General features: G+C 34.3%; 1 protein-coding gene across 1 annotated transcript in view; it reads right to left on the reverse strand.

Annotated features, from left to right (window-relative positions):
• Window positions 1–4,270: 4,270 nt before the first annotated feature.
• Gabrg1 (gamma-aminobutyric acid type A receptor subunit gamma1) overlaps window positions 4,271–24,523 on the reverse strand; it is a 64,901-nt gene continuing 44,648 nt past the window's right edge. Inside the window, exons 5-9 of the mRNA XM_042678238.1 lie at window positions 22,167–22,249; window positions 20,233–20,370; window positions 19,973–20,125; window positions 12,979–13,190; window positions 4,271–4,544 (exon numbers count right to left, since the gene is read on the reverse strand). Coding sequence (XP_042534172.1) covers window positions 4,275–4,544; window positions 12,979–13,190; window positions 19,973–20,125; window positions 20,233–20,370; window positions 22,167–22,249 — 856 coding nt within the window. The 3' untranslated portion in view covers window positions 4,271–4,274. The remainder of the gene's footprint in view (window positions 4,545–12,978; window positions 13,191–19,972; window positions 20,126–20,232; window positions 20,371–22,166; window positions 22,250–24,523) is intronic.

Consider the following 24,523-nt stretch of genomic DNA (forward strand, 5'->3'; position numbering starts at 1 on the left):
ACGTTATTTTAAGCATCGGAATTAGTACTTGAGTATTTAAATTTGGCTAGCTCAACTTCCAAAAAGAAACTCAAAATGGAAGAATGGATCTTTCCTCTACTAGAGCAATCTGGTCACTAGTGTCTCAAACCATCATCTGGATGTCATTGAGACTTCATAGTCATTTCTGTAAGCTCATAATGGCCTGCCAAGGACTCCCAAGTGTGATAAACAAAGGATAACAACCAGAGATACAATATTGGATATTGTGTCTTTCATATGGTGTGACATTAAGGAGCTGTATAAACTTGATGTCAAGAGGAACAGCTTGGCCAGAAATTATTTTCAACTTTTTCCTACCTTCAGAATTTGTAGTGGGACCAATTCTAAATCATTAAGTGATGTTTGGGCCATTTTTACACCAATGATTAGACCAGAGGAATGTGTGTGAGTGTGGTTTTGTGCTATTGTAAATTTTGTGAAAGTACTGTCATGAGAATTTGTTAATTGTATATGCATATTTACTTATTTGTTATGCATTTATTCTATTGCTGGTTGTTGGTTTAAGTGTTACTTAAATTAAATTATGCAAGACTCATTTACTATATAATCAAAATATATACTCCATGTAAACACAATATACTGCTTTGATCTGAAAGACAATTTCACATGATTGTGGCCCTGTTGAAGTTAAAACTAATAGCTGTTCTTTTGATATAAGAGTCTAACCCTCAATTTTGTTCTTGTTCTTTTAGGAAAACCATAGTCTATTTTATTATTGTGTAGAGATAATCAGAATATGGGAACATACTAAAAAGCAAAACCCTGGTGACCAGTTCTAAATTAACCATTTTGATAATATTTTAGCCTGCACTTGATCACTTTTAAAATTTCTTAATGAAACTCTCCTTCATTAAAAAATATATTCAAGGGGCTGGGAAGGTGGCTCAGTGGTAGAGCATGCATGAGGTCCTGGGTTCGATTCCTCAGCACCACATAAGCAAAAAGAAAAAAAGCTGGAAGTGGCGCTGTGGCTCAAGTGGTAGAGTGCTAGCCTTGAGCTGAAGAGTTGAGGGACAGTGCCCAGGCCCAGAGTTCAGGCCCCAAGACCGGACCCCCCTCTCCCCCCCCGCTCCAAAAATATATATATTCAATTAATTCTCTAATTTTCCACTTATATTAAAATTTCATACTTAGATTTGTGAGGGAATGAATTTATGAAATTCTGGGATAAATACATATTGCCATATCACTGTATCTAAATTAATAAGAACATTTCACCTTCTCAAATCTTTTAGAGTCTGGTCTTACATTTAGATTACAGATATATGAGTGAATAATTTTTCAAATTATCTGAAATCTTTTTTGATTCACTAATTCTTCTCACACTTTACATGTGTCTATGTCAGTGTTACTTTTTTTTTTTTTTTTTTTTGCATCCAGGGAATGCAAGTCTTAGTGAATACAATTAATTAAAGTATTACACACTGCCTGGTGTCAGTGACTTTTGCCTGAAATCTTAGATACTTAGGAGGCTGAGATCTGAGAGTTGCGATTTGAAGCCAGCCCAGGTAGGAAAGTTTGTGAGACTCTTACCTCCAATTAACCACCAAAGAGCTTTAAGTGGAGCTGTGACTTAAGTGATAGAGCACTAGCCTTGAGCAAAAAAGCTCAGGGATAGTGTTTAGACTCTGAGTGCAAGCCCCAGGACTAACACCCACATACACATATGACACAAAATATTAATAATAATAATTCACAAAATGAAAAATATGTTGCCAAAATATTAAAAATGATATTTGAAATAAGAAAGAAACAAAAAGTAGACTGCATTCTTTTGGAAAATAAGTTCTATTTGGGATCTTGCAAAAAATTTTAAGGTATCTATAACTTTCCATTCTTGGTTTTAGAAGTGAGATTTAGACACCTCTCTGATTTGTATGTTTAAGTGAAACTCCTCATAATACCACTACTTTTGAAACAAAATGCTTATTTGTGATAGCAAAGAATGTATATAGTGAATGTCTTTACATTTTATCAACTTTATTTTCACTTGTAAATATTGTTAACACTTAAAGATGAGTTCATAAAACAGCAATGAACAAATCATGGCTATTTATATCACGCATTTTTAATTACTTTAAAATGCAGTCATGCACTGTTACAATAGAAAGGGCCCCAAATCACAACTGACCCAGGATAATGAGCAAGCTATAGCTTTAACATGAAAAGTGGGCCAGAAGACAATTTAGGGAAATGTGTATTTCTTCATGAATACTTCATGTTTCACTTATTCCTAAATGAATGTTCATTTGAATAACACCTATCAATATTCAATGTTGGAAACATGAATGTATGAATATCCTGTAAATGAATATATACATGGCCAAAATTTAATTTGGCTCTTTGTTATAAAAAACACAAACAAAACAACAACAGGAAAAATTACTGTTAGAATTACACCCTAGTACCATTCCCTATACACACAGAAGAACATTCTTTGTGGATAGTTATCATTGTCATTCAAATCCTGCTTGAATTTTTCAGAGTTTTATAAATGAGGTAAACTAAATTTGTTCAAAGAGCTCAGAATGAAATATATGTATATTGGGACGATCATATCAAAAAATAAGAATAACCATGCTAGAGTCTCCCCAAGTTAAGTATGAAAGGGAGCTACTATGTATATCTTTTTGTGAAGGAGTCTTCACAATAACAATGGTGTCAAATTCACATAAGAGAGCTTCCCTTTAAACCTTAATACCAGTGTTTACCATAAAATCCTTCACTGGAATAATCCTTTCTGGCACTGAAATAATTAAGAAATTATCAAGCCAATCTTGATTTCTCACAAAGTTTTGTGATAGCAAGGAATTCTAGATTTCTTGCAAAGAATTAGTATGTCAAACCACTCACAGGTTTGTAATTATTGAAGCCTCAGTTTAACTCTACACAGCTATAGAGATATTTTGGCAACTGTGTGCCTAGTAAGATTGTCTAGACTTTCCAGTCCTGTGGAAATTTAAAGAGCTTCCACATTGTGTTCAGTAAAAAATGTCTTGAAGTTTCCTCATTTTCTACAAAAGAGAGCAAATTAACAATTTATAATGTAGTTGTAAAAACAGGTTAAGAAACTAAGAGAGTGAAGAGCATAACATATGATAGAGAAATAAAACAATGTTCCCAATGTAACTGGTCTAAAATGGTTGATAATTTGTTTTTAAGATCTTATATTTAATATGACTTGCAATTTATCTTGTCAAGTGATCCTTTAACCACACAGTTAACACAAGCACCTTTCCCTGGTGGCTTTTGTTAACATATGCAATTGTAATGCCCCAAGAACCAATGATAACCTCTCTTCATTTCATTTCAGTGTTGGCATATTTTGACATTTTCATGACCAATTATATACTATGAGGCAGAAAATAAAATAGTTAAATGAAACATTATTTTTACTTTGTATTTTGATAAAATAACAAATGGTTGCCATTGACAATTGCAGGTCCTCAAACTAACTGTAGCTAGAGTGCCATTTCATATTCCACCACACAACAGATTGGATTAAAAGATAAAATACAGCCATTTCATAAAGTATATGTCATTGCCAACTAGTTGGACTTAATGATTTCACATTGTATTAATAAGTCATTATATCATTTTACCCTGTTACTTTGTACAACAATTTATGTTGTAATAGTCTCTTCACAATAAAAATTAAATTTAAAAAGAATTGAAACATAAAGTAGTTTCTTCTTGTGAGTAAAATAAACATCTTGGAAATTGATCCAAGAAAATCATGGCTTTTTGCTTTTAACAAGATGCATCCCAAACAGAGAGACCAAAACAAAACGAAATAACAAAAAAGAGCAAAGAAAAATCAAATGACCCACCTTTTCCAGGTCAAAAGTAATTACATAAATATTAGGCATTAGTTACTCATTATAAACAATGTTATCTATATCTAAGTAAAATGCATATTGAGATTATTTTATCTTTAGAATAGAGAATTTATTAAATCCCAAATATTAATATTATGCAATTAAAATAAAACTAAAGTAAAAATATAGAATAATATTTTCATAAATTGAATTTGACAATAGTCAATCTCATGACAGCTTAAATTAATCTGAAAGCTACTATTTATCTGTGAAAGTCTTAAAATAGCAATAGCAATTTTAAATTTTATCCTGTGGATTGTTTACATTTTAAATGTAAAATTCATGTGACCAAAGTACAATTAATGTTATTGGATTCAATAAAATTTCTTATGTTTTTTTGCCTATCAGAGGAATTTATAAGTAAAGATAGCCAACCCAGTAAACCAGATTAAATAGGGCAAAAGCTGTTGGGAAAAATATTCGCGAATAGGAGTCAATTTTGGCAATGCGAATGTGAATCCTTCCTTCCCTCCAAGATCCTGTTTTGCAGTCTTCAAAGCAGCAGAAGAAGCTGGCACAATCTTTGCCCTCCAGACATTGGTACCCATAATCATCTTCCCCTTGAGGCAGAGAAATGCTGTTCATTGGAATCAGAGTGGATCCAGCATGGAGACCAGGGGATACCTGAGACAATAACAAAAACAACTTGAGTAATCTAAGGAAAGATCCGTTTCACCCCTTTGAGGCAAACTCTAGGAAACCAAGGTGCAGTGAAAATAAACTTGAGTTCCAAATACCAAGCAGTCTCAATTAATGTTGATTTGGTTGAAGACTACAACTTGTTTTGTAACAGCTCTCCTTACCTTGCAAGATTTAGTAGAAAATAAATAGCCCTGAAAATAGATCATATTTTATACCTTTAGAAACTGGTCCATCATCACCAATTTTTGTACTTTGCTAAGCTGCCGGAATACTATTGAACCAAGCCTCAAGCTCACTTTTCCACTAGGAAGCTCCAGGATAGCTTAAGATGTCCATCAACAACACTGGGCTGGCAGGCATGTGCAACTCTGCACACTTTTTTTGTTGTTGTTGGTGGTCGTGGCGCTGTCCTTCAACTCTTCAGCTCAAGGCTATGCTCTACCGCTTGAGACACAGCGCCACTTGCGGTTTTCTGGTGGTTTATTGGAGATGTCTCATGGACTTTCCTGCCTGGGCTGGGTTTGAACCATTATCCTCAGATCTCAGCTTCCTGAGAAGCTAGGACTACAGGCATGAGCCACCCATGCCCAGCATGACAGATCTTTTGAAGAGGACATTTCAAAAATACTAGACTCCTAAATGTCAGGAAAGAATTGTTAAATGAAAATATGGGACAAATTGACCCATGGCTTTCCATGACTTTATCATTTAATATTTAAATAGCATACTTTGATATGACAATGCAAGTGAAAAAAATCCAAATTTGTTATCTAGTAATTTGAATTTTAGTTGCCAGAGATACATGTTGTATGTTACTCACTCTGTGCTGATTTTACTAGCAATGTGGTATGTTTATCAGAAGGTGTCAGTGCTGCATGGGAGAGGAGAGTAATGGTATTAGAATGCCCACAAGTGGAGAAACCCTGCTAGCAGAAAATTGAAATAATGATCTACTTTCTGGGGAACAAATTCTATTTCTATCACAGTGCCTCCTTCACAGATTTTTAATGACTTTCCATCTACCTATCTACCACCCCTCAATCCAAATTCATAAAATGAAAATCCTACATTTCAATAAATGAGAAATGTGAACCAAAATATACTGTACCTGAAAAATAGCCAAAGACTTGATTATATCAATAAAATAAAATACAGTTGAGGCCCAGACATGGAAACAATAATGATACAGTTCATTGAATGTGCTATTCTTTATTACTCCAAAAACTCACTAAAAATACAGCTAAACATTTTTAAAACTTGATCCCAACCTTCCCATTAATGATGTATATATCCAGTTAGTGTTATATACCATATTACTTGCGTATTAATAATCAAAATATACAGAGTATATTTTAAACATCAATGCATATGAATATCAATTATTATTAAGCATTGACAATGAAATATAAATTATATATTTATAGGTAATATTTATATAACTATTATTTATACTATGTTCTGATGACAGTAGAGACACTGGTAAAGTAAGTAGAAAATATTAGGCTCTTTAATATTCTGAAATAATGATTACTATTACTAATTTCCCATTAAAAACATTAACATGTGAATGCCAACCTAACAACTGGTTTTCTTCACCATTTGTACAACATCTTTTAAAAATATCAGCTCCAATGTTCAAAATGTATAAAATCTAGCCAGGTACTGGTAGCTTATAGCTGTAATCAAAACTACGAAGGCAGCTGAGACTTTCGGATGACTTTCAAAACCAGCACCCATAGAAAAGTCTAGGAGGCTTAGCTCTAATTAACCACCAAAAAGCTGGAATTGGAGTGATGGATCAAGTGTTATAATGACACCCTTGAGCAAAGTAGCTAAGAGAAAGCATGCTAGGTTCAAGCCCTAGTAACTGCATAAAAAATTGCCAAAATCTATATTTGTATTAAAAAAAAAACAAAAACAAGGCAGATCTTAGTGCTGAGGAGCTTATCTATTTGGTGTTAGAATTTGTGCTGTTTCTCAATATGAAAGAGAATATGGAAACAGACGAATGGATAAAGCATATATATGAAAAAACTGCCACAGAATGATTAGAAATATGGTGAAAACACAATCCTCACAGGAAAACAAAAAAACAGAAAAGGTTAGACTGTTATGAACTCTGAAAGATAGCTATTGGGCAGAGAATTTTCTTCTCCACTTGTTCATTTTTATTCTAATTATTCAAACACGTAATAGTGTTGCTTGAAATTTAGTTCATTTTAATAAAAGTTATTCCAGGATTAATCTGTTTTCATTTATCTGTGGTAACAAGTAGAAAGAGAAAGATGAAAGAATGACATTAAGAAGTCAAAATAGAGCAGGGAAGCTTTGGGTGGTACCCAGACGCCTGCAGAGGGGCATTTTAGGACCATTGTTACACTGGCAGTAAGTGTTTATTCTGTCACTTCAAAGCAGCCCACCACTTGCTGACATTTTGCAATTACTTAAGGAGCTGCTGCTTTCTCCTCTTCCCCCTCCCTCCTCCTCTTTCTCCTCCTGTTTCTCCTTCTTCTCCTCTTCCTCTTCCTCTTTTGGCTTATTTTACATTTTACAACTGTCATATAATGTCTCCTGGTATCTTTGCCAAAAAACACATTTAAGGTAAAAATAATAGAATATATGAAATTATGCTGTTTTGTTATGTTAATACCTTATCTGAACTATAGATTATGTTGCTTTACATAGATGTGTACTTAATGGAAAGTACATCATTTTGCAGGGAAGAGGCTGAGGTGGGAGTGGCGCAGAAGACACCTTCACCTAGCATTGTCACCCAAATACCTAGCTTATGGCTGTCAATGGCATGCTATTCCTTGCAAAATTTCAGTCCATCTTTATCTCTCTCTTTTGCCATTCAAGTATATTTGCCATATTACTTCAAATTATCTTTCCAGCACATAGATGCAATTATGTCATTCTGCGTGGCAATGCTGATAGGACAAAATTAGAAGTCATAACATAGTTCCTATTTTCTGAGCCACCATAGCTTAATAGAACTTTCTCCTGACATAGATGTCTTATAGTTGCATTCCAATATGGAAGGCAATTACAAAAGGTGACTATTGAAGACTTGAAATCTTACTTAATGCTATCAAGGTACTGACTTTTAAATTCTATTTTTTAATAAATATATTTTTATTGTAAAAGATACTGTACAGAGAGGTTACAGTTACATGAGTAAGGTAATGAGTACATTTCCTATCAAGCATTTTTATCCTCTCCTTTGTTTTTCCCCTACCATCCCTTCCCTCCCCACTTCCCCAACTCCTCCCTTTCCTGCCCCCAAAGTTGTAAAGTTCATTTTCAACATGTCTTGTACATCTCATTGCTACTATGGGTCAACCTGTATCCTTGTTTCAGCATTTTGTTATTTCCCTTCCCCTTAACCTGTATTCGTTTTCACCAACCTAGCCTTATGTAACTGCTGGATACTGTACTGAATATTATAATCTGAAACATATACTAGTGTCCACTTTAAACTCACATCTAAGTCTCAACTCAGATCGCTGGCTGCTTCTGCCTTGAATAGTCTCCCTATTTGTCCTAAACACTGGAACTTATTTTTCAAAGAACTTCAACTATGTTATATTGTCTCTGAATATTTCTCTGCCAAACTACCTTTGGGAGGATTAGTTATATGCTTTATAAATGAATTTACACTTGAATTGAAAGGAAATGTTCCCATTCTTCTGTCACCCACATTTATTCAGATCTCCTTTCAACATTGTATGTAGGAATGGTCCCAGGCATATTTCAGGGTGTCTCAAACCTGCCATGGTCTCAAGCCATAAGCCAAGCTTTGTGGTATCTTCTCTCCATTTCAACAAGATGTGTGGCAACAACAAACATATTTTATGTTCTCTTAAATCAGATAATTTATCTTTTTATTTATTTTTAAAATATTGCAATTCTCAAAATATATGGGAAATCATCCATTGAGTTGTTCTCTCCATGGTCTCTTTCAGTAACTTTAGGTCCTTACATTGGGCAATTATATTGACCTTTTTAATCTCATTTATACATTTCCAATCTACCTTTTCACCACTAGACTTAAAGATCTATGAATACAGAGAATACATGCTCTATTTGTTTCCAAATTGTCTTGTCAATAATAAATTCTAATCAGTTTTAATTTAATTTAATCAAATTAAGAGCTTAAGAATAGGGAAGTTCTATTTTGAGATGAGCCTATCATGCTCCTGTTCAATCTATTATGTGATTTTCTGAGACTTCTACGGGTCTGTAGGCTGAATATTCAAGTATTTCTGTGAAGCTCTCATAGTTGGTAACCTCTACTTACTACTATTATATGTCTGTAGCCTTTACTTCTTCCACAAAAGATCTTGGTTTTATACTGTGACATAGTTAATGCAATTAACCTTATTTTTTAGATCTTCTTAAAGGATATAATCACAGAGATATATCTAAATCAATTTGTAATATGTAGTAAGGAATCTAACACATATTGAATGAAAACATGGAGCAAGTCAAATGTTATTGACACAATAAAGTATAAAGAAATGTCAAGAAAAGGAGAAGGTAGGGAGGAGGAGGGAGGATGGGAAGGGATGGGAAGGGTAAACAAAGGAGGAAGCTACAATGCTTGATAAAAAATGTACTCACTATCTTGCCCATGTAATTGTAACCCCTCTGTACAGTATTTTCACAATAAAAAAAATAAAAAATAAAAAAAAAAGAAAAGAAGAAGAGCTAGCCACTGGGAGTTCATGCACATAATCCTAACTACTCAACAAGCTAAGATTGAGAAAACATGGTTTGAATCCAGCCCAGACAGAAAAGTTCCGGAGACTCTAGGTCCAAAATGACTAGCAAGAAGCTAGGCTAGAGACCTGGCTTAAATGGAGAGAAGAGCAGTCATGAGCAAGCAAGTAGAATGAGCCCAAGTTCCTGAATTTAAGCCCTACTATTGCCAAAAAGAAAGGGGGGTAGGGGGAGGGAAAGAAGGGAGGAAGGAGAAATGGAGGAGCATTTTTAAGATGATTTTCTTAATGAGTTTATTCAACATAAAAATATCTGTTGTGTTCAAATATCGACCAAATATAAAGAAAACAAACCAGGACATGTTTTTGAATCCTAAGCAAATGAAAAGATGATAAAAGGAGATTTTAGTTTTGTTTAATGATGCTTTCAATGACTTTTCCAGACAAAGTATTGGTCATAGCCTGAAATAACTGAGACTAAAAATATGAGGAAATTATGTATTTTAAATTGTTTAGAATTTTGAGCCTCTCATCAAGATTGAGGAGATTAATGAGAAAAAGAAAGAGATAGAGGAAAGGAGGGGAATAAACCAGAGAGGTATGGACAAGATGTCACAGAATCTGAGTATGGATTGCACATGATTTTCTTGGATGATGAGAAGAAATAGAGGAATGCCACAAAGTCTTCAATGGGAGACGTTAAGTAACAATAAACAGAGCTAGCTGTACTTTGTAACAACGCGCTCTAATTTATCATACTAGCAAGACCATATGTCTGGACTGAGATCCAGATTGGAAGTCAAATTTGGTAACTGATCCAAGTATTTCAAAATGTCATTACTTGAACTCATAAAGCACATGGTTGAACCAAAGGAGAGTGAAATATGATATTTTGATATTATTAAAATGCTTTAGATGCTCATATAGTCAGTTACATTGATTGAACTTTTGTGACTTGCCATTTAGTACTTCATAGTGATTATTTAATTATTATTTCATGCTTTTCTTTTCCTTAGTATTTTGTGTCCTGAGTTTGATGCTATACTTTTGAGGAACAGCATACTGGGGATGGAACTGACAGCCTCATATCTGTTAGGCAAGCACTATACCACTTAAGCCAAAACCTAGTCCTTTTGCTTTTAGTTTGTTTTTCTGATAGGTCTTATACTTTGACCAAGCCCAGCCTTGTACCCAAGTCTTCCTGCCTTTACTTCACGTAGCAGGATTGTAACTAGGCACCACCATTGTATGGTTGTTTTTGAGATAGGGTTGTTTTGATTGCCTCAAAGCAAAATCCTACTCTTTCTGTCGTTCAAGGAGCCTTAATGTTTAAATGTTAACATTAAGTCTAAAGTAATAGTATTTATTTAAAACATGTCCTAAAATAATACCTAGTTTAAAGAAGTCCTTTTGTGATTGCTTGCTTTTCTGAACATTTCCTTTCCCAGAATTTTTTCTCCTGACTAAGTGTGTCATCCAGGACTGTGGTTAAAATGGCCAGATCTGAAGTCAAACTGAATGGCTGTTACCTCACAGTGCCCTTAGGAAACCAATATCACCTATTTTTTACAGAAGTGGGATTAAATTAGAAAAATCCATGAGAGAATACACATTGTCTGACTTGAATGTTATTTTTATTCTAAACTTTATTCTTAACTTTCAATTAATTTTGTTAAAAGCTAATTAATTGTTATTTTTATTCTAAACTTTCTTTTAGTGTATGTTTTTTGTAGATACTGTACAGAGGGTTTACAGTTACATGAGTAAGGTAATAAGTATATTTCCTATGGAGCAGTTACCTCCTCTTTTGTTTTTCCTCTACCATTCTTTCCCTCCTCCTCCTCACCTCCCTATCTCTTCCCTCCTCCCCAAGTTGTAAAATTTATTTTCAACATTCTGTCTTGTACATCTCAATGTTATAATGGCTCAACCTGTATCCTTATTTCAATTAACCCCCTTAAAAGAGCAAATAATTGGAGGCAGTAAGTAAAGAACTGTAAATGAAAATAGGGAGGAATTGGAAAATCTAAATATGATCCAGAGCTTTTATTATAGACAATTGGTATTAAAATATTTTATTTTAATCTAAATATTTAGCAATAGATATTAAACTTTGTCCATTTGTGGATCATACCATGATCCAAATATGATCTATAAAATGAACATAAAATAATGCCACGTGAGTGATTCACAGTCTGTTTGTATACTGCCATTTATTCAAATTGTACTGCCAGAAATATGTTCTGCTTTCTTGAAATATTGTTGGGAACCAATCAAAACAAAACCTGTCAGGCTTTGCTCCTTGGAATATAACATGAAGAGTAAAATATGTTATAAAACTATCGTAAAGTTTTATAAACTGATGAGAAATAGGAGGTACAGACAAAAAAAAAAAAAAAAGAAGAAATGTCAAACCCTAAACCTTAGTAAGTTACTAGCATGGAAACCTTGATGATTTATTGTAAGATAAGCTATATGATCTTCTTTGAAAACATTTACTGAAACTAATTATAAAGTGTCTTTATTTTAATTTTGGAGAACTACAGTACTACATCTCTGAATTGCATGAGAATAGCTAAATAAAACAGGATACAAGTCTTGTCTGGTGGTGTGGCTCAAGTTGTACAGTGTCAACTTGGTAAGTACAAGATCTTGAATCCAAACCCTAGTTTCACCCACAAATGAGTGGGAACAGATAAATAGCTTGAGATCTGGCACTGAGAATGATCTATGTCTGAATCATGGATCTTCCAATTGCTAAGATGTTCTTTCACAAGTCACTGAGCTCATGCTTGTAGCATTGCTGGGAGTATAAAGGAAATTGTGCATGTAAAATGCTCAAAGGGGTGCCTGGAACACTAAAATATTATATGAGTCTATCAGGTTGCTATGATTGCTATTAGGAAAAGAAATTATGGTCATCATCCACTATTTCAGCATATTACAGTTCATAAAATTGGTTTGAATACAAAAACGAACTTTACAACGTTGGTGAGGGGGGGGGCTGGGGGGGGGAGGAAGGAGAAGGATTGGGATTAGGGGGGGAGGGGGGAGGCTGGGAAGGGAGGTGAAGGGTAAACAAAGGAGGAGGCTGCAATGCTTGGTAAGAAATGTACGCATTATCCTGCCCATGTAACTGTAACTCCTCTGTACAGTATGTTCACAAATAAAATTAAATTAAATTAAAAAAAAATTTTCTTACTATATAAGTTAAAGCAGATACTAGAAGATTAGAAAAAAGGAGTAAAGATGTACAATGTCCAAAAAAAAAAAAAAAAAGCCTCATTACCATGACATTATGTTCTAAAGTAGGTCAATTTTAACATTACTGACTGATGCTAATCTCTAAATACAAGCCAAAATTTTCAAAAGCAAACCCTACTACAAAACTGGATAGGAGAGAAATGTTACATGAATGTTTTAGGTGCAGAAACTGTACTACTTAATGGAAATTTGTTATAGTATATAAAATCCTTTGCTGCAAGGAGACCCAATAGAAGATATTGAGGTAACATAAATAAATTGAGTTCTCTCAATGGAGCAATGCTTAGTACTTTAGTTTCACCTTGATTTTACTTATCTTCTGTCATAGACCCCCAATGTCTATTTACCTAAGAAATATAACACAGATATTAAAAACAGAGTCATCAAGGAAATTAGATTTCATGAATCAGATTTTTTTCCCCTTAACATACCGAAGCCTTGTTTTTTAGCTTTCTGTCTCTAGTAGTTTTCCCTTTTTGGTTGCTGGTAAAATAATGTAAGGTTCCATATTCCATCAAGGCTGCAAAGACGAAAATGAAGCACACAGACACAAAGAGATCCATGGCGGTCACATAGGAAACCTTAGGTAGTGACTTTCTAGCAATCGTACTCAGGGTTGTCATGGTCAACACTGTAGTGATACCTGTGTAGAGAGGATAAAAAATATAGAAGATTGAAAGTATTTTAACAGATATTTTTATTCTTCCAATCGCTTTGGCAGTAAAACTGAAATAAACGAAAATAAATCCTAGAAATCCTGGATATGATTGCCAGTGATTTATAAAGACAGTTGCTGGTGACCATACTGCTGGCATTATGTTCAAAGCACTATTGCCTGTATGTGTAAAGCATAATCATTTCAATTACTGTAGATTGCAAGTTTATTCCCTATACCCATCCTTCCTCTTCAATAGTAACAGCTGGTAAGTAGTTGCCTGGAAGCACTTTATTTGTCACCTCTGTGCAGCAGACTCTGACCACTCAATAAGAAGAAGAGCTAGCCATGAGGATCTAAGTCAGGAATTAAAGTGATGTCTAACCAGTGCCATTACACATAGGAGAAATGTCCTGCCTTCTCTCATTAGTGTTCTGCAGAATACAATCACTGAAACACGAGCAACTATCTTAGACTATCTTCCCATTGCTGGAAATCTACAACACAATATAAAATTAGAAGGTGCCTGAATTCCTCTTATGGCTTTATGTCATATCTCTAGCATGTTATATCATCTACCTGCCTTTGCTTGCATGTGAGAAACAAATGGCCTTTTGGGAGTGATAGTGAGTTAAGGTGCTCTGACATACACATTTAAAATTAATTGGTTTTCTTATATGAAAACTTCTATCAATAGATACTATTTTTATAATATTTATATATTTTAAAAATAGATAATATTAAGTCCGGCACTGGTGGCTCATGCCTATAATCCTAGCTACTCAGGAAGCTGAGATCTGAGGACTGCTGTTCAAAGCCAGCCAGGGCAGGAAAGTCCCTGAGACTCTTATCTCCAATAAACCACTAGAAAACCAGAAGTGGTGATGTGGCTCAAGTGGTAGAGCGCTCGCCTTGAGCTGAAGAGCCCAGGGACAGCGCTCAGGCCCAGAGTTCAAGCCCTATGACAGACAAAAAATAAAATAAAATAAATATAATATTTTTAAATCCCCTAATTTAAATAAAGAATTCAAACATAATTATCACAGAGAAACAACTCATTCGCACTGAGTAAATATTTGTATTTGTTAAGAGTTTGTCATGTTTAACCAGGTGTAGTGGCTCAGACCTATAACATAGTTACATAGGAGGCAGAGATCAGGAAGATAGCAATTGTGGACATCCCTGGAAAAAAGCTGGTGAGACTACCACAATCAATAAAAAATGTAGTCCTGGGCAGGAGGTTGGGAGGGGAGGCTGCCATTTAAACCTTACAAGATATGTAAATGGAAGGACCAAAGTCCAGCGGGCCTAGAGATAAAGCAAGACCCTATTTGCAAATAACAAGAGTAAAAAGATCTTGGGCCTTGGCTTATGCCCTTACAAAGTGCATGCTTTGTAAGCATGAAGCCTGGAGTCATACTGAAAAATAATAACAAAAAGTCAGTGAGAAAGCAAAAGAAAAAGAGAAAGGAAAAGATAAAAGAAGTAAAAGAAACATAATAATCTTGTTTAATTGGAATACTCCAGAGCCACATCAGTCACTGTCCATTTTTAGAAACATCTGTCTCTCTTTAGCTGCTAGCCTTGTAATTCTTGTAACTATTAGTGTCAGATCATCAAAATTATAGATCCATTTCTATGCCTCTTTTAATATATACCATCATAACTCTCATTCTTTATCTTAAAAAATACGGCTCGGGGGCTGGGAAGGTGGCTCAGTGGTAGAGCGCTTGCCTTGCATGCATGAGGGCCTAAGTTCAATTCCTCAGTGCCACATAAACAGAAAAAAAAAGCCGGGAGTGGTGCTGTGGCTCAAGTGGTAGAGTGCTAGCCTTGAGCTGAAGAGCTGAGGGACAGCGCCCAGGCCCAGAGTTCAGGCCCATGACCGGACTCCCCCGCCCCCCAAAAAAATATATATGGCTCTATGAATGAAATTCATAGCACTCTCTTGGGGGCAGTGGGGAGGGAGGAGTGGGGAGGTGGGGAGGGAAGGGATGGTAGGGGAAAAACAAAGGAAGGGTTAACAATGCTCAATAGGAAATGTACTCATTACCTTACTCATGTAACTGTAACCTCTCTGTACAGTATCTTTACAATAAAAAAAATGTATGTTAAAAAAAGCACCACATGAAATGCCAGTGTTTCTTGATCAATATTGCAAGATCTTTGAAGAAATAAAGAAATAGAAAGCTCTTAGCTTTCCATTCAGTCAGAGCCAAGGACATGTGTCCTACCACCTCTCACATGCATGTCTCTGCTTCAATGATTCATAGGACTGAAACAAACAAATGACAAAACACAGGTATGAGGAACATGGAATGATCAAGGCAAATGTAGGTTCAGTCTGTCTCTATTATCAATTAAATTTGTGACTTGAAGGAATTTCCTCAAATCCTCTGTGTCTACCATCTATCCAGAAGGGTTTTGCTAGGTTCCTACAATAAGTAGATCTAAAAAATGTATTTATTGTCAAAGCATAGAGACTATTGATTTTAAGATTTCATTTTTTCTTTATTTTTATGTATTAAAAACTAAAATTTGCCCCCTAAGTTTTGCATTCACAGTGCCCCACAAATGTTTTTAATGTTTGTTTATTTATTTAGTATTCTAAATGTTTATGTATTTATGTTTATTTTTATTATTATTCTATAGGTGGTGTACAATGGGGTTATAATTACACAAGTAAGATAAAGAGTACAGTTCCTTTTGAACAATATCACCTCTTCCCTTCCTCTCTCCCAGTTTTTCCCTCCTGTATTTGCACACACGATGTATAGTTCATTTTCAATGTAATGCCTAGTGAATATCACTGTTGCATTTGTTTGTTCTTTATCCCTCCATTTCTCTGTGCCCTTGCTTGCCTTCCCAATGACAGATAAATGAATAAATGAGACAAAAGGAAAAGAAAACAAAAACAGCAACAAAGAAAGCTCTTGTTTCCATTTCTTAGAATTCACTTCATTAAATACGATTTTATATGATCTGATACACATAGATTTTGTGCCTTTGTGATTTTCTCCCAAGAATATCCTCCTTTGATCTTTCTGTGTGTGAATGCCTAGACACCTGTATAATTTACCATGCATGTGTCAGCCCAGTTAGAATGGTCATTACCAAGGAAACTAACAATAACAAATGATAGTCTGAATGTGGCCAAAAGGATGACTGTTGGTAAGAATGTAAACTTGTTCAACCTCTCCAGAAAGCAGTATGGAGGTTTCTTAAAAGACTAAACATAGAACTTCCCTATGACCCAGGAATTCCAATCCTGAATATCCAATAGACCACAAATATGGCCACACTAAAGCTACCAGTACAACCATGTTCATTGCATCTTTGTTTACCATAGTCAGGATATGGAATCAACCAATACATATATTTATATTTTAAGTTCTTATCAAAATTTAGCTTGTTATATTTTCAAATTTCTTTTTGCTTCTCAATTGATCCGAGGGTCTTCTAAAAGATTTTTTGAAAAATCTTAAAATTCCAATTTTGAAAGGTCACTATTATAGTTTTTTAAATATCTTTTCATTACTTTCATTTTGTCAGAAAACATACTGATAAGATTTTATCCTGTTGGATTTTATTGAAATCTCAGTTAATATTTTATATGCATTTGAAAATTACTTGCATATAAAAACTTACATTAACTGAAGTAAGCCAGGCCTAAAGAAACACAGGTCCTATGGTTTCCCTTATTTGCAGTAACTAGTATGTCTAGGACAAGCAGAAAAGATCAAAACCTAGGTACATATGACCATATAAGACGATGCTAAGTAAACTGAACCCCAAGATAGAAACTGGTTTTAGCTTTCTTGCTGCTGTTTTTAATGTATTCATAATGTACCATGTGATTTTTTTGTTTCTTTTGTATGTTCTTCCCCAATGGTTTAACCCCGGTTTTCACTGTATTTGATTCTGGTGTCCTGCATCTTGTATATACATTTTTTTTCTAATTCAGGGAATGGAAAATAATTTAAAAATGCTGAAATAAAAATACAGGTGACTCATTGTAACAAGGAGATGTACAAGACACTGTGGTGAAAATGAACTTTACAACTCCTAGGGGGGCAGGAGGACTGCCCCCTGGGGAGGTAGGGAGGTAAGGGATAGTAGGGGAAAAACAAAGGAGGAAGTAACAATGTTCGATAGGAAATGTAGTCATTACCTTACTCATGTAACCCCTCTTTACAGTAGTTTTATTATAAACATATATATGAAAAAATCCCCATGCTATCAGTCAAGGGAAATGATGATGAACTTCAGCTTTCTTATATTTACTATTTCAGTTCAGTAATTACCATCACAGCAGCTAACTTGAGAAGCTTTTGGTGGATTTTGTATGAGACACTTCTGAGTCTACATTAATAAGATATAATTTGTCATAGTAACATTAAAACAATTGAAAATATTGTAGTTACTTCTTCTATAGCTTCCTCTCCTTAAGATCCTCTAACAGTATCCCATCACCTGCAGAATAAAATCCAAGATTTTAAAAATGGCAAAAAAGACTTGCATGATCCACCCTTATATATTTCTCTTTTCCAAAACTATGAAGCCAGCTCTAGACACAGTTATCTGTTTCCTGAACATCAAACATGACATCAAAGAAACATCACACTTTAGATCTATGAGCATCTTCCTTCCTACCTTACCCTTTTGGAAAATACCCAGGTTTGCCAGCACTTGATCAGGTAACTGTTCACCTTCCATTCCCTCAGAGAGATCTACCCAACTTCTGAGCATGCAATCACAAATATCATATCCACCCAAATTCCTTCTTTTTCTGTACCCGTATATTTTTCTTTCTTTTCATAGACTTTTTTCACTCACTGAAGGCTAAATGATTCTAAAATCTGGGTATTGTGTTTTTCCCACTAACAGGCATTACAAACACAAACATTTTACAACTTTTATCCCTGTTAACAATATAGCACCAAAATTACAGATGTTTTTGCAGGAAGCATTTGATAAAAGTTTGTTTAAAATGTAAATTGAATAAATAATCTCAGAAAACAATAATTTAATGATATATGTGGAAAATTATGCATATACTGCTATAAAAGCCTTGATTTTCTAACTTATAAGACTCACTATTTGAAGAAGTATTCCTAAACTTAGACATGGCTAAGCTTATCTTTACAATTAAAATGTTAGTGTTGAAAAACTATGAGCTATCACAAAAACACAATTCCACAATTGACCCTCTCTCCCTCCCTCCCTTCTTCTCTCTTTCTCTCTCTCTCTCTCATTATAGTGTAGCATATGACTTCATGCAAAACCAATAGTAGAAAGTGATCCATTCAAATTCCCTTTGGAAAAAAAATGTAAGAATTAAAATAAAAGACCATGTTTATGTTATACCTTAAGAAGCCTACAAAGAAATGATAATACTCACATATTTTAAAACCTTGAACAATTTGAAACAGATGAAACACAGCTAGTTATATCAAAGCCATGCTTGGATTTCCAGGGAAAGTGTTTCCAAGTATAAACCTAAAGGTTTCAGGTTCTATTCCTATCACTTTTATGTAATTTCCGTTTAATGACATTTACTAAATGGAATTATTTACTAGCTGCCACCTGGAAACCTCTAGCTAGAAAACCACTGTATCACTGAAACTAGTTGTTTCAATTTTTTCTCTGCTTTTTAAATTATTATAATCAATCATGTGATCCATGATAACACTAATCTGGAACATCAATCAATTTATTAACCAGTGGTTACATTCTTTTAAACAAATATATAGTAACGGTTACTTTCTTTTAAACAAATGTATAGTAACTAACCACTTTTTAAAAACACAATTTGATTATTTATATAAGGGAAAACAAAAATCAATTTTTCTCAAGCCTAGCTTATGCATTTACTCAGTTATTGTTCAAGAAACTCATAAATATTCAGTGCTTACACATTTTACACTTTACAGATTCAGATTCCAGGAAGTTATTTTAGCTTGTCCTTCATTGGACTAGGTAACAATTCATTTGAAATACTATAAAAGGAAGAGATTTCAAGTTCAACCAAATACGTAATGGGAAAGAATTTCTGATTCTTTCAAATTCTGTTAAATCATTAAAGAAACATTCATGAAAAGTGATTTTACAACAATGAGCAAAATGAGATTTAAAGATGACATATGCTTTTCATGTATAAATCTATATATACCTTTGCTTCTTCTGACATATATTATTAGGAAAAATATAATTTTTCTGATGTTTTCTGATTTTAATTTCTATATAATTTTTTAAGGCTCAGTGTTATTATACAATCTAGGATATTTGCTACCCTCCCTTCTTAAAATGCCAAATGCTGGGATTACAGCTATGAGCCACCACCAAACCTAGCTTGCAGTGAATTATTACATATTTCTTTTGTCATGGCCTTGCATTAGTTTCTAGCCAATGGTTCCATGATTGTAGTGTAGGAAAATATTTTAACATATGTATCTATGAACTTGGTCGTGGGGCTTGAACTCTGGGCTTAGATGCAGTCCCTGCGCTCTTCAGCTCAAAGCGAGCATTCTACTGCTTGAGCCAAAGCACCACTTACAGTTTTCTAGTGTTTTATTGGAGATAAGAATCCCACGGACTTTCCTGACTGGACTGGCTTTGAACCACGATCCTCAGATCTCAGCCTCTTGAGTAGCTAGGATTACAGGCGTGAGCCACTGGCTCCTGGCTTGAACTTTTATTAAGTTAAAATGTTTTTCAAAGTCTATGATACAATTCATACGATACAATATGTACAATATTCCATATCATACCTAGTGATGTCCTTGCAGGCACAGCATCTTTATTGATCCAAAAAGACACCCAGGAAAGAACAACTGTAAGGATGCATGGAATGTAGGTCTGAATAGTAAAATATCCCATTCGTCTGCTCAGGTCAAAGAAAATTGTCATGATAATATAATCCCCTGAAAGAAAAAAATTATTAGAGCTAGAAAATATTCTAACCCATATATTTAAATTCCAGTTCCATTTAGTGCTAGGACCATTCATTGATGTATGCTTTCTCCCTTACCAGAGATTGTGTGCGAGATTTCGGTGGAGTTCCGTAGCCCTACAAATGCAAACTGATATAACCTCCAGTATTTTGGATCAGCTACTTCTACAGATGGCTTTTTCCACTTATACTGAATTTCATTTTTAGGATATCCATCTGGAGGAATAATAAAAACAAATAGTTGAGCAAGATCTTGAAAAATTACCATCTCACTACTGTTATAAGTAAAACACTAGCCTTTGGATATTCTACATTCATTTATTTTTATGACATTCAATATATAGAAAATATTGGCTGAAATTATAGATATACACAGTTTAAAGAACAATCATGTAACAGTTATTTCTCCTAGGCATAATAATTTTGAGTATGACTTTTCTTCGTCACCCCTTGGTGCTTTGATGGGAAAGAAGTTCTTCATCATATTTGTGCCCCCAAGACACTGACTCTATAAGAGGGGCTGTAGTAGATCTCTTGCAAATATATCTGTCATGATACTAAACATTCTTCATATTTTAGTGGATCGGTAGGTAATTCCATATAAACTATCTGTTCCTAGTATGTTTATTCCATTGGTGCCAAAGATATATTCAAGAATGGATGAATTGGCAGGCCATCACAGCTCAAGCAATATCTCGCCAAGATTTAATAAAGGCACCTAGAGGAGAGTGCAATGACTTGTACATCATTACATATTTATATGTCAACTACTTCCTGAGTATTCCCATTAATCAACACCTTGTTTTGATGTGGCTGATTTATGTATTGAAGTTAGCACTTGAAAATCAATGAAGTGAGATATGAGATCATTAATATAAGACCATGTTGTGATGAGACAACATCTATTAATATAATCCAAGAAAATCTTCAATCAACTTGACAAAACATAGTTTGGAATTAAGTAAGTGAAGAGGTGTGATAACACTTATGACTGGTTATGTTATATTTACTGGGGCTAGGTTCCAGAAGGTGAACTTTGAAGAAAATCAAATTTTGAGAGGATAGGAACAGTTGACATTTGGGGAATAGGCAATAGCAAATTGGTAGTCATTTTACATTTTTCCTAAGGTTTAATTGTGATGGAGATGTATATGTGAGCATAAATACATTAGTAAATAGGACTCAAAATAAATATTGTAATAACAATATAACTACTTCTTAGAGAAAAATGGCATGTCTTTATATTCAAATCATTATTTTAATTACTTATCTACTTTGCATTATTCAACAATTAAATAAGCTCAGTTCTACTTTAGTTTTTTTAAGTCATGATAGGTCTCTTAAAATTTGCTATTCATGTACTGAACACTGTTAACAAAAGCTATTTTTTTTTTGTAGGTTGTGGGGCTTGAACAGCCTAGGCACTGTCCCTCAGCTCTTCAGATGAAAGCTAGTGCTCTACCACTTGAGCCACAGCACCACTTCCAGTATTCTGGTGATTTATTGGAGATAAGAGAATCACAGACTTCCTGCTGCTGGCTTTGAACCGTGATTCTCAGATCTCAGCCTCCTGAGTAGTAGGATTACAGGCACAAGCCACTGGTACCCAACACAAAAACTAATTTTTTAAACATATTTTAAAGTCTCATGAAATAAAGTCAAATGTTGTCTCAAGAAAGATGAATATAATTTGAATCAAGTTTTATTCCGGACAGTGTGAAAACATTTGAATACAAGCCTGTCTTTAGGACTCTCAATTATTTAAAATAAGGAGATAACATAATCCTAAAACTAAAAGTTATGAAGATGACTTAATAAGGTATTTGCTTTCATTAGACATTCATTGCTCCTTTCTTATTTGAAAAAAGAAATATACTATTCATAATTATGCAAGAGTTAAAATCCATACTTCTGAAAATTATGTTTCCCCATATTTTTACATTTTATTTTTAAAGATAAAATAGATAAAGCTAAAGTTATATAACAATTAACAAGTGTTTTTTAATACTTACAGCTAGAAAATTCCAGTGGACAGGAGTGTTCATCCATAGGAAAATTGTGAAGTTGGAGGTAACATTCAGCATTTATTGTCAGTCTGTTTAGGTAGAAAAATAAATAAATAATAAATTTTATTCATTAAAAAATCTTATTTTTATTTTATTTATTTTATTTTTTTTACTGTTTTCTAAATTTTTTTAGGACAAATATTTTTCTTTTCTTTTCTTTTTTGTGGTGTTTATGTGGTGCTGAGGAATCGAAAACTGGGCCTCATGCATGCAAGGCAAGCGTTCTACCACTGATCTAACTTCCCAGCCCCTAGGACAAATATTTTTATAACAACAAATAAATCATATACCGTAATAAAAATCAGTCAATCAAGAAAATACAACAATCATAAATATGTATGCATATAATAACAGGGCTCTGAAATTCCTGTAGTAAAATTTACACTGTTGAAAGAAACAAAATAGAGAACAGAAAAAATATAAATAGCCAGGTGCTGGTGGCTCATGCCTGTAATCCAATGTACTCTGGAGGCTGAGATTTGGGCCCGCTGGGGCAGGAAAGTCCATGAGTCTCTTACCTCCAATTAACCACCAGAAAACCAGAAGTGGCGCTGTGGCTCAAGTGGTAGAGAGCTTGCCTTGAGCTGAACAGCTGAGGGACAGCCCCCAGGCCCACAGTTCAAGCCCCACAGTTAACAACAACAACAACAAATATAAATACAATTACCAAAATAAAAAGTAGATCCTTTGATAAGAAACAAAAGAATGGCCGTGTTAGGGCTTGAATATGAAGTACCCAAAAGGGCACTTTGTTCCCAGCTTGATTCCCAATTTAACAGTGTTCAGAAAGGGGGCTCTGGGGAGGCAATTGCATCATAAAGGTTCTGACTTCAGCAGTAGATTGATCTATCGATAGATTAATAATTTGATGGTACTCTTAGGAGGTTGTACAATTAGGTTGAGCCTAGTTGGAGGAAGTAGAGTCACTGGAAATGAGCCATTGAAAGATACATTTTGTCTACCTTGTCTTTGGACTCTCTCTCACTTGATACCTAATGAGAGGACTAGAAGGCAAAATGTCTTAAGAGGCATCAGCTAAATTGAGGTTTTAACTGTTATTATAAAGGTGATGTACAGAGGGTTTACAGTTATGCCAGTGACATAAAGAGTACATTTCTTTTTGGACAATGTCACTCCTTCTCTTGTACTCTTCCAGTTTTTTTCCCTCCTGACCCAACTTAAAAGTTGTACAGTTCATTTTGATCATAGTATTTGTTTGCCTCTTCTCATTCCATATCTCTTGATTTTAAAATATGGTTTTGACCTACAATAGTAGAGTATGATGTGTTGGAATACCATGATAACTCTAACCATAATAATCAAGAAGTAGCAAGGTTTTCTGACATTATTATAAATTTTATGAATAAGTATGAATATTAGAAAATATTTATCAAAACTAGATCACCTTAGTGTATATTTCTGTATTATCTCTGTGGTTACACTTATAAATTCACATTTCATCTCCGCAGACATACACATGTTCCTAGATATGGCAGATTCATGCTTGGAACATGTTTAAATGTGGTGATTCAGGCATGAGCATTGCTTTTCTGAGTAGCTCCCTAAATTGCTCAAATAATAACAAGAACTTAAAAAGTTTATGCATAGCAAAGAAACTGACAGAGTCAAAAGAGAACTGACAGAATGGGAAAAAAGTTTTGCTAGTGACTCATCAGATAAAAGATGAATATCTAGAATATGTAAAGAACTTGGAAAGTAAAGAACCAAAGAATAATCCAAGGAATGAACAGCAAATAGATTAAACAGTTTTCAAATGAAGAACAAATGGTGCATATACATGAAGAAATGTTTACATCCTTAGCAATAAAGGAAGGTGAAAATCACAATCTCCTTTTGAGATTCCATCTCTCAAGTTAGAATGTCTATCACAAAGAGAACAGACAACAAAAAAAGCCAGTAAAGACAAGGAGCAAAAAGAACCCTCCTACACTCTTCTTGGGGATATCATTTAGTGCAGCCACCATAAAAACTAAAATGGAGATTTTTTAACAAAATAAAAAGAGATATGATTCTGTTATACCCCTCCTGGAGATAGATCTGAAAGAGTGTAAGTCAATATATAGTCAAGATACTGGCACACCCGTGTTGGGAAGGGCACTTTAAAACCTCCAAAACATGGTATCAACCTAAGTACCCATCAACTGATAAGTGGAGATGTGTGTATGTATGTGTGTGCATGTGTACAATCATGCTTTATATATTCAACTGTTATATTCCTATATTCTTAAGATATATTACTGCTTGGTCAAAAACCAGATTATTATAAAATTCTATAGCTGGAT

Source organism: Dipodomys spectabilis, unplaced genomic scaffold, assembly GCF_019054845.1.
Source record: "Dipodomys spectabilis isolate Male_0828 unplaced genomic scaffold, ASM1905484v1 ptg000043l, whole genome shotgun sequence".
Lineage (NCBI taxonomy): Eukaryota > Metazoa > Chordata > Mammalia > Rodentia > Heteromyidae > Dipodomys > Dipodomys spectabilis.